Here is an 18,335-nt window from a genome sequence, read left to right on the forward strand (position 1 = left end):
CTCCATACATGGAGTTCCTGTAGCTCTCAGCGCTCGCGTGCATTTCCTTCCTGATGTCATCCCTCATATAGTTTAGCTCTGATTTGAGCATCACTTGGACCTTCTCCATCATTAGCTCATCATGTATCCTGGAGGTTTTCCCAACTCGTAAGGATCCTGGTGATAGTACAATGTCTCTGTTTCTCCGTTTAAATGTAGCTGTTGTTTTCTTGGGGGTGGTGTAGTTGTCTACACCCGGCCCTTCCCCTTCGGTAGGCGAATCCATCGAACCCGAGACACAAATGTGGGGCGCACGTAGGACAGGACCTTCTACGCGTAGAAAGTCTTTCTACGCGTAGAGGAGCTTGCAACCAACCCTAGCCTACACACAGGCTCGCATCCCTCTGCTGCCTTTGCTTCGTCCCCTAGTGCACGCCCACGTCCACGTCCTCCCTTGCTGCCGCTAACGGCTGTTTGTCGTGTCTGAGTTGCCCGGCTCTAGCACGTGCCATTACACTAGCCGGCCACCCATTTCTGCCCCTCTGCTGGCCTCGCTTCTTCTCTTAGTGCAGCAGCAGCTGCAGGAGAATGCGCAGGGGCTGGGTGCGCTGTCACAGCAGGCGGGGGGAGAGGGTGTGCAGCTCGCGTATGAGACCAGCGTGTAGGAGATCAGGGACCAGCTTGTGTAGGATGTCTCGCGTAGAAGAGAGAGAGAGAGAGAGAGAGAGAGAGAGAGAGAGAGAGAGAGTGAAATGAAATGAAATGTTATATTAACGTCTTCAAAAAGGCCAGAGTGACCTATGAGACCAAACTGATACAAAAGTGGTGAATCTCTTACAATGTCTGAAAAGTGTGAGTGTGAAAATAAATGCGAAAAAACTAAATACAAAGTATTAGATAAACTTCTTAGGAGCATTCTGGGTGTCTGGCTAAAATGCTTCTAATCCTTTGTTGTAGTCTCCTCCGGTGAAGTGTGCTTCTGCATCTCGGTCGTGGTCGTCTCGATTTCCTAAGCTCAATCGCCTTGTCCATGAGGGTGCCTTTGGTATGAATGTGGGTACTCCTTTGTGCTCGCTGCTGGCCTCTTGCTTCTCCTTCCATTCCTGCTTCTCTCGATCCGAAGAAATCTGTGATCTGCCTCTGAGGCTGTAGTGCTCTTTGTCTTCTCATTAGATTATCCCTGTGCCGGTGTAGTTCCAGTAGGTACAGGCCTAAGCACCTTTGATCTTGCTATTGCATGACTCTATCTAGAGGTCCAAAGCCTTCTTTGAATAGGCAATGGAAACGCCCACGTATCTCATAGTATACGGTGCAATGGCATAAGTAGTGTAATATTGTCTCCAGCTCCATTCCCCATAACTTGCAAATTCTGCTCTCAGGTGGGATTCCCCTAAATCTGCCAAATTCAATTTCCAGCTGGTGTGAGGATGTACGAATCTGACCAATAGCACATCTCAAACCATGAGACAGGTGGGTATCCATGTAGCTCGGGCGAATCACAAATCCATCTTCAGATAGCTGTAGGAAGTTTTCTTTGTAGTCGGCCATCTTCGTGCCCAATTCTTGTGTAGGGTCTACCCATGTCCTCTTAGTATCCAACTGTATAAGATCCTGACGGATGATTTTATTAATCTCCGTTCGTGTAATTTCCAGTGATGGAGCCTCAAGAGAGTATTGGAAGGGGGGTAATCTTTCCATATTGAACCTGTCTCTCTGAAACCACGAGGACAGTCGCGCATACCAGCATGATGTATCCCCTTTCATTGCTAATTGTCGAGAGGATTGGAGGGCCAGTCTAGTATATCGGCAATTATTTGTATCCCACAAACTATGTATAAAGGACACTGATCTGGTAAGAGCTTCAATTTCTATCGGAGGGGCAGCTAGTTCCACTCAGGTGATCGTGTGTGGTACGGAGGCCTTGGCTCTAATCATTCGGGAAATCATAGATACCAAAGGTCTCTCCATTGACTTCCAATTATCCTGATCCACAGATGGTCCCCAAATCTGGACCCCATAAAGCATAGCCGAAGCCACCACAGTATCAAAGAGCCAAAGTTTTGTTCGTGGTTCCTGAAACTGCACTTGTGAACACATCCTCTCCAACCCTCCCAAGGCCGCAGAGGCTCTGGACAATCTAGCATCCGCTGCTTTCTTAAGAGTAAACTTCGGTCCTGTAAATACCGCACCAAGGTATGTGTGCATCTGTGTACTCTACTGTATCCTGGCCATATGCAAATGTAGGTGCCGATCTCCTAACCCACTGCGGTGTGGTGTTAGACACCATAACTTTTGTTTTACTCAAATTTACCGGCAGTCCGCTGTCCTCCGCGAATTTATGTAATGCATCTAACTGCCTCTGCATTCCATCTGGTGATTCTGCTATCAATACAATATCATCTGCATATAACAACAAAGGGATCCATGACCCTGCAAGTTGAGCCCCTCTTTCACCCTCTCTATCAATGTAATCTGATACCTCATCTATATACATACCAAATAAAGTAGGGGACAGTGGGCATCCTTGCTTTACTCCAACGGTGGAATGAACAATGTCGGAGTCCCCTTCTGGAGTACGTACATAGCCAGTTACTGACCCGTATAAGGCCATGATCCCCCAGATAATCTCTTTGGGGACCCCTAACTCTTGCATTCTACGCATCAATCTGGCCCTTGGTACTGTATCAAAAGCTTTCCGAAAATCCACAAAGCAACAATACATCCTTCTCCCGCTTGCTCTTCCTTCCTCAATAATGGTTCTGAGCGTAAGAATATGATCTAAAGTGGAATAACCCCTCCTGAATCCAGCTTGTCCTGTTGCCCTTATGCCCTCATTCTCTGCCCATCTACTCAATTTTTGTTCCAGAATGGATGCGTACAGTCGGGTCAATGTGTGTCCCACCATAATGGTACGGTAGTTTCCGGGTATCATAGGATCCCCTGACTTGAAAATAGGTACGATAGTAGATAATTTCCAAGATTCAGGTAATCCTTCACACATGACCCGATTAAACAGACGAGCAAGGACTTCTGAAAGTAGATCCCTTGCATGGGTCAGATGTTCTGCTACTAGACCCTCATGATCATATGCTCTTCTTGTCTTCATCTTATCAATGGCTTTTTCCACCATTTCCGTAGTAAAGAAAGTACTAGTAGCAGGGCATAGCTTAGAGAGAGAGAGAGAGAGAGAGAGAGAGAGAGAGAGAGAGAGAGAGAGAGAGAGAGAGAGAGAGAGAGATTAAATTCAACTGCACTGCAGATTTGTCACCAGAACCGACTGGATATATCAAAGTAGAATGCATGGGAGGGTTAAACCAGATGCGTAGAGATGTAAGGTTTGCTAATTGGTGATCTACATTGAGGCATATGCATTGCAGGATTCTCTTTGTGTGAATGTCAATTGTTTCCTGCAGCTCTGTGATGGTGTGGGCATTGCTAGATTGCTAAATGCGTCTCTATTGATTCCTCATTTTGATGCTGCAATGTATTGGAACGACACAAGGTAAGTTCTGTATGTATAATTTGATGAAGGCTTGCTTTTGTTATGCCTCATTGTAAACCAGTAGCATGAAAAGCAATAAATTTTGATCGATAAACCAGGGCAGCAGCATCATCTTATTGCTAAGATTGGAACATCAGAATTTTTCTTTCCTTTTTTCCTCGTTGTTCCTTTGTGCTGAGGCCTCTGCTTCCTTCCCATTTGTGACATTGAGGAATGAGTCTTTTATGTGAGCGCACACATGAACTTGAAGTGGGCTTGAAGTTGTGAACATCACTATTTGACTAACTCTAAAAGCCTGTGTATGTCAAGTCAATTTTGGCCAGGGGCTTTCATATCCATTCTTGTTGTTGCCAACCATGATGCACTGCCAATCTTCGTTTATTTGCTGCCATTTAGGACTCCACCAATCCTATAAGACTTGCCATTCTTTGGTGATACAAAAGATCGTTCGTTAAACAAGGAGATCAGACAGAGGGGTAGGAAGTTAAGTATATCGCTTGTTAGTTTTACAAGGGTGCTAAAAGCATATAAATCTTGTGCCCAAAAGCAGCAAAAAGTCATTTGCTTTCATAATTGCTGCTGAAAAAGCAGACTCCAACGTAACAAGTTCCACATCAGCCCTATCCATATGCTGCCACATTAGCAGTCAAGTACATGTGCCATGTCAGCATGTGCTATGCCATGCCATATCCGTACAGTCCCATGAAGTGTGGCACGTTTCTGGGCTGCTGCACTCTGACTGTGTGACTGGGTTCTGCTCCATGTCAGCTGTTCTCTGCTCAGTCTTGTACTGTCATACCAAGTCACCACTCGGTGATGGCTGTCCTCAATGGCCATGGTCCCATACTGTTTCTTTAGCCAATCATTATTAGAGAATCAACTGATTCATTACATCCTAGGCATCTACTAAGAAATTTTCAGTACCTACATCAGGACTTCTAAGTCTGCAGCTTAGTCCCAAAAGTCAACCTTGTTCAGGAGCAAACAACAAGTAGTTTCCCATTTTTATGGCCAAGCTTGATACACGCATCAATCCAACACCCCACTTGTGCTTAGGTCTATAGGATTCCAATGGTATACTTTCCAAACTAAGATCACATACTTTATTCAGAAAATCTCAAATGAACAGAACCAACATCACTATCACAATCCAAATTTCAACCAAGGCTCTATCACATGCCTGTTTGTGATCAAGTACTCCAACATGCCTTACAAAACCAGTTAAAGACCAATGGTGAGATCTACAGATTAGTCAAGAGCCCAAAGCAATAATTATTCAACCAAAAGAAGCCTATTCTTCAGCCTGCTCAATGAGATGATGTATCCAAGCTAGCATACAGTTCCTAGGTTTCCTACCTTTGTTCCCAGGTGCCCAAATTGATCCTAATGGCCCAAAACCAACACGTCACCTATGTTATGACCAATCAGTTCAGAGTACCACAACTGAGGAGGTACACGATCCTTCATCCTCCTACAAGCGTGAATTATGCAAGTAGCTTCTGGATAAGCATTTATTTACTGATATCCATTAAAAATACAACACAATGTGAACCCATCACCATATTAGGGGGGTGGATCAAAAGAAAACAACAGCTGTAGATATCAGGGATAATATTTTCCGATATGATTCGGGATTTTTCTATTCTGAGCATGGATTTAGCAGTATTTATGCAGAAACTAACCATCTTCTTACCTTAGTACTGGCCAACGGGGAGGCAACAGTAACCACAGGCGGCTCTATGTTATGACCAAGGAGTCCAGAGTACCACGAGTGAGGAGGTACAAGATCCTTCATCCTAGGTGGCTTATGCAAGTACCTTCCGGATAAGCATTTATTTTGTGATATCCATTGAATTACAACACAATGTGAACGCGTCACCATATTAGGGTAGTGGATCAAAAGAAAACAACATCTGTAGATACTAGGGGATAATATCCAGATGATACGGGATTTCTCTATTTAAATCTGTCGGAGCATGGATTTTTAGCAGTACTTATGCACAATGTAACCATCTTCTTACCTGATGTGTGCTCGGTATGCAAGGTACGTAGTACTGAATGGTTTGAGTTATTAGGTATGTAAAAAACGTATCTTTTTTTGGAAAGTCTACAAGAATACCATAGGAGATGTGTGGTTGTTGTGTGCCTTCTTTATTCTCTCTTTCGCGATCTGAAGCCTTTTTTGCATATCATGTAAGAAACCGGCTTCCGACCGCATTTTGATCCCCTTGAATCCGGTGGCAATTGGTGGTTTCAGCTCATAACCGTACATAAGCTAGAACGGGCTATAGCCAATAGTTGAGTGGTTTGTACTGTTATAAGCAAACTCAATCTGTGGGAGATGGCGTTTTCAATCAGATTGACGTGGGAGACATATGCTCGCATGTGCTCCATAGTTTGATTCGTGCGTTCGGTCTGTCCATTAGTTTCACGATGATCTGAGGACGACATGCACAGACGGGTCTCCAATTTCTGGAAGGCCATTTGCCAAAAATTGTTTGTGATCACTAACAATTTCATCAGGCAAACCATATAGTTTGTAAAGTGTTCCACAAAAAGTTGAGCCAACTCATGGCTCTTTACGATAGAATGTGTGGGGATAAATTGCACCATTTTCGTGAGTCGATCGACGACGACCCAAATGGCATCGTGCCCACGGTTGGTTCGGGGTAATCCAACTACAAAATCCATAGAAATGCTGGTCCACTTGCTATCCGGAATTCGCAAAGGATGTAATGACCCAGCGTGTTTTTGTCGTTCAGCTTTGTTGAGCTGACATTGCGCGCATTCCCGCACATGCTTTTCAACAAAATCTTTCATGTGCAACCAATAAATATACCGGGCAACCAAGGCCAAAGTACGGTGTATGCCAGGGTGTCCTGCACTAGGTGCATCATGACACTCGAACAAAATCTGCTTGAGGATATCCTCATCAACAGGCACACGCACTTTGCCTTCTTGAAAAGTAATCCATTACGAATGGAATACTTCTCTGCTACCTTTCTCTCCGTAGCCAGCTCAGAGGCGTCCAGACCGTCATTTCCGGGCTATGTATTTCTTCTTGGACTCGTTGCTAGATTGCACCAAAGTGACGATCGTTTTGGCAACGCTCTTTGAGAGAAAGATAGAGGCCAATCGAAATTTCAATAAACGAAAGAGTATTGACCTTCGGAATTCTACTAAGGGCGTCGACTACCATATTGGTAGCACCCTTACGGTAGCGTATCTCGAAGTCGAACTCCTTCATGAATTCGGCCCACCTTGTCTTTCTTTCGACTACGAAGGTCGGGTTGATTACAGAGATATTTCAAAAGAATGTTGGTCTGTCCATACCACAAACCGGGCACCAAAGAGCTAATGGCGCCAAACTTTCAAGGCATGAATGATCGCCAACAATTCCTTCTTCTGTGTGAAATATCGTATCAGCACATCCGTGAGCTTATGGCTCTCAAAAGCTACAGGCCGCTCATCCTGATATAGGATAGGATTGCATAATCGTTGGCATCCGTTTCCACCACAAATGGTTTGTTCGGATCCACTATCTGCAATGTCGGTGCAATAGTAACGAGTCGCTTTAATGTTTGAAAAACATCGATCGAGCTCATTGGTCCACCCACGTGTCTTGTGCTTGTTAAAATAGGCCACTCGTACCTTTGCAGGATCGATTCAGATGCCATTTACCAAGATGACATGACCGAGATATAACAGCTCCATGTGAAAGAATTCGCACTTGGATTGTTTTGCATACAACTTCTCTCGTCTTAAAATACATAAGACAAGACGAAGGTGATGCAAATGTTTCCGATTATAAATAAGGATATCGTCGAGGAACACGACAACCCACTTTCCCAAATACGACCGAAATAAATCATTCATCGTCTGCTGGAAAGTTGCGAGAGCGTTGGTTAATCCAAAAGGTTAGACCAAAATCTGATAATGTCCATACTATTTACAGAACCTAGTTTTCAGGACATCGCGTGGATGTATCCATATCTAATGGTATCCGAACCGTAGATCAATCTTGGTGATATACCGTGCACCCGAGAGTCGATCCATGAGGTCATCCATACAGGGGTAACGGATACTTGTTCTTGACAGTGAATTTATTGAGACCCTTGTAATCTAGGCAAAAGCGCATTCCTTGGTTCTTCTTTTTGGAGAGAAGAACATGAGCACCCCACTGAGAGTTACTAGGCTCAATTAACCGCTTCACAAGATAGAACTGCAATTGCCTAGCTATCTCGTCCTCCTCTTTCGGGCTATATCAATAAAGTTGCCGAGAGACGGGATGGATACCAGGTAAAAGCTCTATCTTGTGATCAAAGTGGGGTCCACGAGACGGTGCCATAGATAAATTTGATGGAACCCATCAACAAATTCAATCAAAATGGAATCCAAGTAGGATTTGCATCAGAATTGATGATCTCGAAGGATAGAAAACCCTCGACCAAATGATAGACCCCATCAAGAACATGCTAATACAGAAGTGTGATGACTTCATGATAGTGTTGAATGTGGAGGTCAACTTGCGGTACGAGCTCATCCCCTAATCTAAGCTCTAACCTTCCGCATATCGGATCAAATATGAATGGTCTACAGAAACGGTCCGAAGCTTAAGATCTTGTACCACACAAGGAGGAATAAAATTATGAGTAGAGCCGTTGTCGAATAAGACCGTCATAGCATGGCCATTGATCCCTCCTTCAACGCGGATGAGATCTTGCGGGCCAAATACAGCCTTATTAACGCGACAACCCGGGCAGCTACGTGCATTTACGTGAAAAATCTCTGAATTAGAAAAAGACAAAGTACGTAGATTGTCGACGACGTTTACCGAAGTAGTCGCCAGCGCAGAGGTAGATGGCTTCCTCTTTTGCTTAGGACACGCCTTGTCACCGCGGAAGTGGTTGGTCTGATGGCAGTCAAAACAACGGTTCTTTTTCTGATCCTCCATACGAGCTGTTTTTGATTTTCCGTCATTCTTCGATTTCTTCTATGGAGCGTCCGATGACTGACCTATGGCTGTCGAAGCATTTGAATGCTTGTACTTTGGCGTGGAGGGACCACGACAAGGAGTTTCCCCGTCCGTCAGGCCACCTCCAAAAGCCACCAAAGTATATCATAGTTCTTGGCAACTTATAGTTGTCCTCTAGCGAAGTAACAAGATTCTGCATTATCTCATTCTGATAAGCCGGCGGTAACCCAAACACATAAAGCATCTGCAATATGACCTGCAGGTCTTCCAAGGCTTTTGTTTTATGGACGAAGTCCTTGAATTCCTATGAGTAGGTGTCGAGGGTCTTCTTGCCCATTTTCAACTTGAATAGCTTCTTGAAACACTTGATCTTATCCACTTGGACCTACTTGGTACGTAACTCCACGAGTTGCTTCTGCATCTTTGCTAACTGCTGTTTCAATATAATGACGAGAGATGCATCGGAGGCAGATGACGGGAGAGAAGAACCCTCGGGACGAAGCCCTTGCGTGTGTGTGGAATCGGGAGGAGAAAGAGACACCTCCTCCATGGGTTGATGTGTGCCAGCGACGCCATTCTCGTGCGGAGAAGCGTTGTGTGATGCCATGGCGCATAGGTGAGTAATGAAATATGGGAATATGTAGAGGAGGATTGCTTGGGGAAGACGCCCAAGATACTTAAGTAAATAAGCAAGATAACACCGCCGGCACACTTAAACAGGTGGTCATGGAGATCGAGTCGCCCTAGAGAAATAAGCGGGTCAAGCGGGGAAGTTTCCCACGAGATTATGGGTGATTTTATTCACCGAAGGGGTGGGTGTCAGGTTTCTTAAGCAGGTGGCTCTTTAAGTGAATGAATAAGTTAAAAGAGGCCGTTTCAAACATATTAAAATAGGTTTAGTCACTTAAAAAGTTGGGCGGCCTTTGTGAGGGTAAAAAATAACAAGGCCGTCACTAACTCGCCGACGGCGGCACTGCCTAATGAGAGAGAGAGAGAGAGAGAGAGAGAGAGAGAGAGAGAGAGAGAGAGAGAGAGAGAGAGAGAGAGAGAGAGAGAGAATTGCCCAAGACCGAGAGCGACGGAGAGAGAGAGAGAGAGAGCAGCATATCTTGCACTCCTTGCGCTATTTTTATTGCAAGCATGGCTCCAAAGAAACGCTGAAAAATAGCATCTTAAAATAGCTTCAAAAAGCCTAAAAGTTGTGTACAACATTTCATAGGCACCACCTCTATATCACTCCCTGCAAGCAGGCAGTGCCAACAAACATAAAAAATGAAATGAGGTAGCGAGCAGCGTAAGGTGTGGGCAGCATGAAAAAAAAAACGCCGCCCTAAGTTTGCTGCCTCGCCCGAATTGCATGCGAATGCAGGTGCGTAAGCACCGCCCAAAGGTATATCGCCTTAATGCCCAAGCACCGCCCGTGCGTAGCCGCCATTCGAGTGCGCAAGTAGTTGTCCACCAGACCCCGTGCAAGCTGTGGAGTGTACCAGTCATGGCACGCGGGTGCATGTGCGTAATAGCCCTCCAGCCGACCCACCTCTACACACGTGAGGCATCACCTCACAGCCATTTATTTGTGCAAAAGAGCGTGATGGATAAGGCCTCTCTCTTTCTTTCTCTGCAAAACTGTTAAAAGCATATTGTTCTCATCAAAGTGTGTCTACCAAGGGTGGCAGCTCTCGAGGACACCATCAAGCACACTAGCTTACTGAGCAACCTAAGACACACCAAGCGGCCATGTGACTGCCTCCAACAATCAACATTCCACACACGAGAATCCACGAGAGACGAAAAGAGAACTCACAAAATTCCCACCACCGGCTAGCATGTGCCCTCCTTGTCCTCCTCTCACGCTAGCAGCGTCCCATACAACCCTATATGAGAGGTGGGAGAACATGTCAGGCCGAGCCATGTCAGCCTCCAACAATCAACATTCCACACACGAGAATTCACGAGAGGCGAAAAGAGAACTCGCAAAATTTCTACCACCGGCTAGCATGTGCCCCTCTTGTCCTCCTCTCACGCTAGTAGTGTCCCATACCACCCTATACGAGAGGTGGGAGAACATGTCAGGCCGAGCCATGTCAGCCTCCAACAATCAACATTCCACACACGAGAATCCACGAGAGACGAAAAGAGAACTCGCAAAATTTCTACCACCGGCTAGCATGTGCCTCTGTTGTCCTCCTCTCACGCTAGTAGTGTCCCATACCACCCTATACGAGAGGTGGGAGAACTTGTCAGGCTGGGCCATCACGGCTCCATGAGCTCTAGTGGTTTTGTGCACATTGCCATGTCGTGCATATGAGCAGGAAGGGGCTCTAATACCAATGCTAGTCCCTCACCGAATCCTTCCTGCACACATGACATGATACAAGCCAAACTCACACGTAGACACACGTAGTGAGTGGACATCAGGCTCACCTCCTAGCCATATAGCCAATACGGGCTCACCCTTGAGCCTAGGAGCATGCAGCCAAGCGGGCTTACCTCTACCACAAGGGCCGGTGTTCCATACCACCAGAGTCCAAGTGTGGTGATCACACCAGATGTCTCAAAAATGAGGCTCATGTCCTATTTATAGGACTTCATTACTAAACAGCCAAGTTCACACTGGCCGGACATATTGTAGGTGCCCATCCTGATGTCTGGGGACGTAACAATGTATGTTCCCGATTCACTCTGATCTCTCTCTCTCTCTCTCTCTCTCTCTCTCTCTCTCTCCCCTCAGATGTCCTGTCCTTTCTACCTTAGTGATCTCTCTTCTTCCGTTGCCTATTTTGACATGGTATTAGAGCCTTGGTGTCTTGATCGCCTTGGGTGCTTAGTAGGCTGATCTGGTACCATATTGGACTTGATAGAGAGAGAAGAAGCTTGGTGTGTTTTCCTTGGTTTTTCTCCAATTTGGGGCTGATTTGGGTATGTGGAGGCTATGGAATGTCGTGTATGACTTCCCCGTGTTTTACCCTTGTTTACCTTGACCTCTCTTCAGCGAGGGGAATCCTGCGGAGAATTCAGAAATGTGGAGCAGTGCTGAATTTAGTTGTGTTGCCATTCCTTCCCGCAAGGGGAGCAAGCATGCGGCTTTTGGATTCAGAGGGGAAGCCAATGTTTCTTGTGTCTTTCTTCCTCAGAGAGAAGTGTTTGGACAGAAGTGGGATCCTCTTTAACACGTCTGGAGCAGGTTCCTATGGCTGTGTTTTCGTTTAGGAGATGGATTGGCTGATTTGCTGTCCCTTTTGCAATTGCACATTTATCTTGGAGTTGTCAACGGAGCTATCTATTAGAGGACTTTATGTAGGCTGATCTAGATTTCCAGCCTGGTTTTGTACAAGCAGATGTGGAGTTTGGGCCCGTGTTGAAAGAGAGGTAGGATGTTGATCCAATTGCACTTTGTACCAGGTTGTGAATTATGGATGGCAGAGGGGGATTTCATTCCTCCTAGCAATAGAGGATGTTATTTGATTTTTTCTTTTCCATCCAAGGATGTGTTTCAGTTCTGGCTTCAGTTGACTCTTGTTCATTTGGTATGCAACAAACAAGGTGCATGTGTTGGGGTTGGCGTTGACAAGCAGAGGGGGATTCCTCTATCTCTAGTACCACTTCTTGTATGATCATCCGACTTCAATGGATGAGGCCTAGCGGTGGAGCATGTGGTGCTAGATGCTTAGCCGACAATGACAACAGTTCGAGGAGTTTTTGTTGGAGTGTGTACTATTCCTATCTCCATGTTCTCTCTTCACCGATAGTAGTGTGGCCCTAGAGATTTGGTCACTCCTATGCCCTTTGGTGAGCTTGTGAGTATCAGTTGTGGGACATGTTTGCAATCTTTTATGGCCGATATTCTTGATAATCGATAGAAGAATTGTCGATATCCTTTAAATGACAGGTTTTGCATGGAGTGTCGGCAATTGGTGGGGACATCTAGTTGCTACTTCCGCAGTCAACAACATTTGGAGGCTCCTCCCGTACATCCCTTCTTGTCCTCTAGTTGTCCTTTGGGTGTCTTGTTGGGACAACGGGTCAATACATGCCCTTGTTCTCCACAACCGTAACCTTCCCCTCCTTGCAGTACTCAGCTCGCTGCTCTGTTGACAACTCCCGGAAATGAATGTGATTTTTGAGTACTGACTCATGTGATTGTGTTTGAGTGTAGATTGAAAGACAAAATGACTGTAGCATTTCGGTCTTGAGAATCTCTGGACATGATCGCGATAATAATAATTAGTTAATCCGATATCGTTGAGGTCCGGTGTGGATCTAGGTGCGATTGCTAAATACGTTGCCAGGAATCATGGTCCTAGATTTGGATGGATTTTTATGTGATATGATTTGAATGTGTTGTGAATGTTCAGTGACTATCGTCTTTGTGCAAGTGCTGGATTTGTGTCGTTTAGTGCGTCGGTACTTAGAGTCAGTGTCTATTGAACTGGTTTATGGCTTCTATCTATTTTTGCAGGCGTAATCAAGGGCGATCACATTTTTTTTAAGAGGCATGTCACAAAATAATGACGTGGCATGTCCGCCTGAAAATTGACTACAGTTAAAGTTATAAGTTGTTACAATTTATAGAGGGAACAACTTATAGGGTCCTGTTCGATGGGGCCTTGGGGACACTAGAGCTGTTGACGAGCAAATGAGCAGAGAGGACCCTCGGTCTTTGTACTTTGCTCAAGCATTAATATAAAAATAAATACCGAAAGGGCGCCAGATTTTGGGGCCAATAACTGTGGGCATAGAATTACGCCGGGCCATGGCGACTTTATTTTTAAATTTGTGAAGTGTTTTAAGTGATACTCTCGTGTGTCGTGCCAGATTTCCGACTTGGGGTGCCCAAGTTTGTTACAGATGCCCCTTAGGCTGGCATATCTCATGTCAGCAAATGACTCAATGGGTGATGCAAAGGATAAATGGAAAGCTTGATTACTTGTGAAGTGATACTCTCGTGTGTCGTGCCAGATTTCCGACTTGGGGTGCCCAAGTTTGTTACAGATGCCCCTTAGGCTGGCATATCTCATGTCAGCAAATGACTCAATGGGTGATGCAAAGGATAAATGGAAAGCTTGATTACTGAAAACTCTCTACATGGTCACTACATGTTCGTTTACGGGTTGTACAAGCTATTGTTATGGCATATATTCACTTCTTTATATTATCGGTAATGTGGAGGAAAGTAGACATAGATCGTTTTATGTCTTAGGTCGTGGAAATTATTTGGAAAACTAAACATCTTAAAAAAGGCCTTCACCTTATGTCTGCCAAGAGGCTTTGTTCTTTGAAACACCATGGTGGTTTGAATATTCTTGACATACACTTTCATGCATTGGCACAAAAGACCTCTTCGCCACTGGAGGTTGTATCTCGAAGACAACCGTGGGCTATTATGTTGGCAGACATGTGCACTAAGATGTCTTCTACATCTTTTGGTAATAGGATGGTAACGCATTGGGGTGCGATTTTTGGTCATTTCAATGGTAAGATTGTTGGTTGTCCACTCTACAAGGCTCGTTTTAGGTTGGAAAGAGCTTGTAGTATGTACAGTTTTTTTGACTAGACTCCATGATCGAATAATGGTTCTAATTCAATTTGTTTGGAAAGTATTCATTGGAGCAGAGTTTTTCATGAACCATTGGTTGTCTAGCCCTAGGAAGGCTCCTTTTCTTGCAAAAAAGGTGTCTACTTCATTAAAGATGTATTGGATGGCTATCTTTTGTAGATGCTTGTGCTAAATGTGGCCTAGGCTATCGTTATTGTCCTTTATGGTGAAAGATACAAATTTTTTTGGCACCATTTGAGACTTTTTCTTCTCTGTAAGAGTCGGAAAGATTGGCAGATTGGAGTCTATATTGGGTGGTCACCTTCACTCGAGGTCCTTTGTCTGTGCCTGAGATTCTATGCATTCAGTTTACACTTTCCTCCTTCCTAGACAATGGGTTCATGATTATGCAAATAGCATTTGGCAAATGCATAAGCCTCTATCGTGGTGGAGAAAACGACTCGGGATGATATAGAGCAGTAAGATGCCTTCAAAATGTCGACTTTTTCTATGGTGCTGCTTGCTTGCAGCTCTTCTAGTTGGATCTTTTATGGCAAGGCACCATGTGACATCCTCTCTTTGTTACATTTGTGGTGCGTCTGTTGAAACGGTTCCTCATCTATTATAAAATTGTACTCCCCTTCACAATTTACTGGCTCATATAGCAGGGCTTCTTTGGGCCGTTTCCCTTCTATGTCTTTTGGGAAACACTTTTGGCTGTTTGTTATTCTTGCTTCTGCACTCATACAACATAGATGTTTCCTTGATTGGCTCTGGTACCGGGCCGTGTGGACGATTCTGCAATCAAGAAATCGGTGTGTTTTTGGTCACTCGCCATTTCAGACCCTTCCTTTTTCAAACAATCTTTGCATCAGTCTCTTTATGATTGTCTGTCTCTACAGGAGATTGACCCATCATTGTATGCCCATTTCTCAGATGTGTTTTGGCTATGCCTTTGTTCTCTATTTACTTGGGTGTTTCTTGTAAATGATATACTCTGCAGGTTTTCCTCATTTCCTCATAATTCAAAAGTGATTTACCAAAAAAAGTGTGTTTGTGTGTTTTCACAAAGTCATTCTTTTAGAACTCTAGTAATTCAAAAGTGATTTACCAAAAAAAGTGTGTGTGTGTGCTCACAAAGTCGTTCTTTTTTCATCAGTGTGTTCCAAGGCAGTGTATCATGCATGCACGTGCTGAGATAGGCGAGGCATAATTTTTTTTGAGCAATTATACTCTTTATTTGAGTATCGTCTGATCCTCAATTGCATAGTGGCAGACAGACCTGCAATTTATGTCTCTATGTTTTGAAGTGGTTTTGCAGATATTTTTGATGTGGACTTTTTTATAAGAAAAACCAAGGGTTTTGTTCGAGTTGTTAAGGAGCTGCCACAAACTTTGATATCAGCAGAACCATTTTTGGTGAATTGCCGAAAACAAAAGACGCCATTTGATTATATAGAGGAAGTTCTCCCTTTACTCAAAAAACACAGGGTCATCAGAATGTTGCCAGCAGCAAGCCAGCGAGCTGACAGGTAATTTCCACTCCCATTCTAATGCTCTGAGCTCTTCTCACACCTCAGTGCTGCAGTCTTTAAGCTGGAATCCTCATTAGTTTTCCATTGTACTTGTGCATCTCCATGAAGGCAAGGTAGTAGAATGTGAAATGGTCGTGATGACCTCTTTTGAAAGGTTAAGGCACAAAATACCACCAATTTCTTCTTTTATGTCAAGTCTTCGGAGATTACATGCAGAAAAAGAATCCCCTAGTTTTTGCATGCTCACAGTGAATACTATACTCACCACTTAGTGTATCTATAAGCTCACCCTGCACAAGAAGTAGCTAAAGAGGTTTTATCGGAGGTGAGAATAAATACACATTTTGTTGGCAAGACACAACAGTATTTATACTGCTTTACTCACCCAGGCTATAAACTGCTCTTGCCTTTGCTTTGGACATCTGCTCCAGCCTGTTTCTGAGGAGGCTACTCAAGGTGCTACTCCGCCTGTCAACATCATTTGTGATTATTACGACACTCATAGCGATTAACTCTCTACTGGGATGCTTAGTCTTGAATGCTAAGTGAGTATGTGTTAACATTGCAGCAGCCAGGTGGCCCTGAGGGCTGTTGTCTCTGGTGTTTATTATAGTTTTCGGGCACGTAGGCCAAGTCTCTACCAAAAAAAGGTATTCTCCTGTCACAAAGGCTGTCTAGTAACGTGGATCTTACATGATTGGAGGGGGTCTTGCATTATATTGTGAACTTCCCAATCCTTGAGTGGCATTGAGTCATATCCACCAAGAGCATTTGTAGGGTACTCTGGAAGGAGTTTCTACTATATCAAAATCAGTTCCCTCTTGATGACGGGATATGGCAGTGTTGGCATGTGTTAGTCTCTGCAGTTGGTTCTTATTTTCTGAGTGGAGAATTTTCTTCTTTCATTTCATGCATTCTTGGATCACATCATCCATCTCCACTTTAATCTTTTCTTCACTACTCCCATGCTGAAAGGTGCACATAGTTTTTTGACTGGCTAGTTCAGAGTTTGAATGGTTGTGTGCCATCTTTCTTCAGCTGTGGTTGTCCATAATAGCTTGAGTTCCAACTTTACGAAAGCAGAAGCAGAAAGATAGTTTTTGCCATACATTTTATAACCTCATCCTCTATTTACTCTATGCTATTCTAGTAAGTTTTTATGACATTTACAATCGTATTTTCAACACGATGTTTTCATAACTTGTACTTCACAGAACTTGGCACTTTCTTCACCAGTGCTCCTATCAGTGCAGGTATCCTTTGTTTGCTAAATCTGTGAGATGTCAAGCTTGTTATGGTGCCATCCGGCTTGTGAAGTACCTTGAGGAGCAGGCAGAACGGATGATGAAGAAACTCCCACGACCATTTCTGACTTTGCATTTAAGGTTTGAGCCAGATATGATTGCATATAGCCAATGTGCATATCCTAGCCTCTCAAAGCAATCTATGGAGGCAGTCAATGCTGTGCGTGATGGCAGGAATGCTTTCACAGGTGAGACCGAGCTCTCCTGGAGAAAAAGAGGTAAATGTCTTCTTACTCCTAGTGATGTGGCATTCATACTCCAAGCTTTACATATTCCCAAGAGCATGCCAATATATATTGCAACTGGAGATGGGCTTCTAGAGAAGCAGAGCTTCACGAGCGTTTATACAAATACCTTCATGAAGGCTTCCCTCTTGGATGAGCAGTCTTTAAGGATGTTGAAAGGCAACAGCAAAGCAGCACTGGATTATCACATTGCTGTCAATAGTGACTATTATATTGCCACGTTCTTCGGAAACATGGAGAAGATGGTCTTGCCTATGCGGGCTCTTAGACAGAATCATTTCAGCATAGTGCTCAACAAAAAGGAGTTTGGGAATGCTGTCTTGAGAGGTCTAAATGCATCCATGTTAAGGGATGCAATGTGGCAATATCATAGGAAGGCCTTGGTGACAGGCAGAGGCTTGGCTCTACCAGACTGCTTTTGTGAAGATAAAGACTTGTAGGTCTCGGTTCGATGTATACTATCTTGGGTAAAGAATCAGGCCATATCATAGCTTGTGAGCAGCTGCGTTGTCATGTATAGGACAAATGGATGCAACCACAAGATCCCTCGTCCTTGGAAGGCATAGTTGATCATCCCTTTTTTGTTGAGAACTACCTTCTGTGGCTCTCTGCATTTATTATTCATTCATAGGTCGGAAAAATCAAACTAATTGGTTCTCCTCATTGCTCTGGAGCAAGTGTTTTGAATGAATACATGGAGGAGTTACAAGCTATCATATTTTCAGACGACTGGCAGATGCAAGAGAGTATCTGATAATGCACCTGATGGTTTTGTAAAATAATATTCGTACACACAGGAAATGTTAATTTACCATGTGAATCAGGTCCCAGGGATGCAATGGAATTCAATCTTTTTGTACATGTGCCAGTATACATTTTGATTTTGTGCAATTATGGTTCTGTGGAGTATGCAAGGCTGAATTTTCACCGACTATATCATTCTTTAAAATATAAAAAAAAAATCAGCCCAAGGAAAGAAAAACTTTATGCATATAGGTGTATTTACAACTGCACATTACTGTAGATTACACCCTCAAGGGGCAACTATGGGAACAACCTCCCCAATGGGGAAGGAGGATATTCCCATCGAGAATGCAGCCCATGAGCCTCAAACCCTCAACCTTGGGGTTACATCACTAAGACTTCATAGTTTTAAGAATCCCAGCTATTACTTGGATGAAAGTGTCTGTATTTTCTTATTCTTGTTTGATTATTTGCTGAAAGTGCCCTTCAAGGAATCGGTCAGGGACAATGGCAAA

General features: G+C 44.0%; 1 protein-coding gene across 1 annotated transcript in view; it reads left to right on the top strand.

Annotated features, from left to right (window-relative positions):
- LOC147453763 (O-fucosyltransferase family protein) overlaps positions 1-17,937 on the top strand; it is an 87,565-nt gene extending 69,628 nt beyond the window's left edge. Inside the window, exons 3-6 of the mRNA XM_086515854.1 lie at positions 3,239-3,309; positions 3,393-3,481; positions 15,303-15,524; positions 16,781-17,937. Coding sequence (XP_086371980.1) covers positions 3,239-3,309; positions 3,393-3,481; positions 15,303-15,524; positions 16,781-17,516 — 1,118 coding nt within the window. The 3' untranslated portion in view covers positions 17,517-17,937. The remainder of the gene's footprint in view (positions 1-3,238; positions 3,310-3,392; positions 3,482-15,302; positions 15,525-16,780) is intronic.
- Positions 17,938-18,335: the final 398 nt, after the last annotated feature.

This window comes from Adiantum capillus-veneris, chromosome 7 (genome assembly GCF_014529385.1).
Source record: "Adiantum capillus-veneris isolate H3 chromosome 7, ASM1452938v2, whole genome shotgun sequence".
NCBI lineage: Eukaryota > Viridiplantae > Streptophyta > Polypodiopsida > Polypodiales > Pteridaceae > Adiantum > Adiantum capillus-veneris.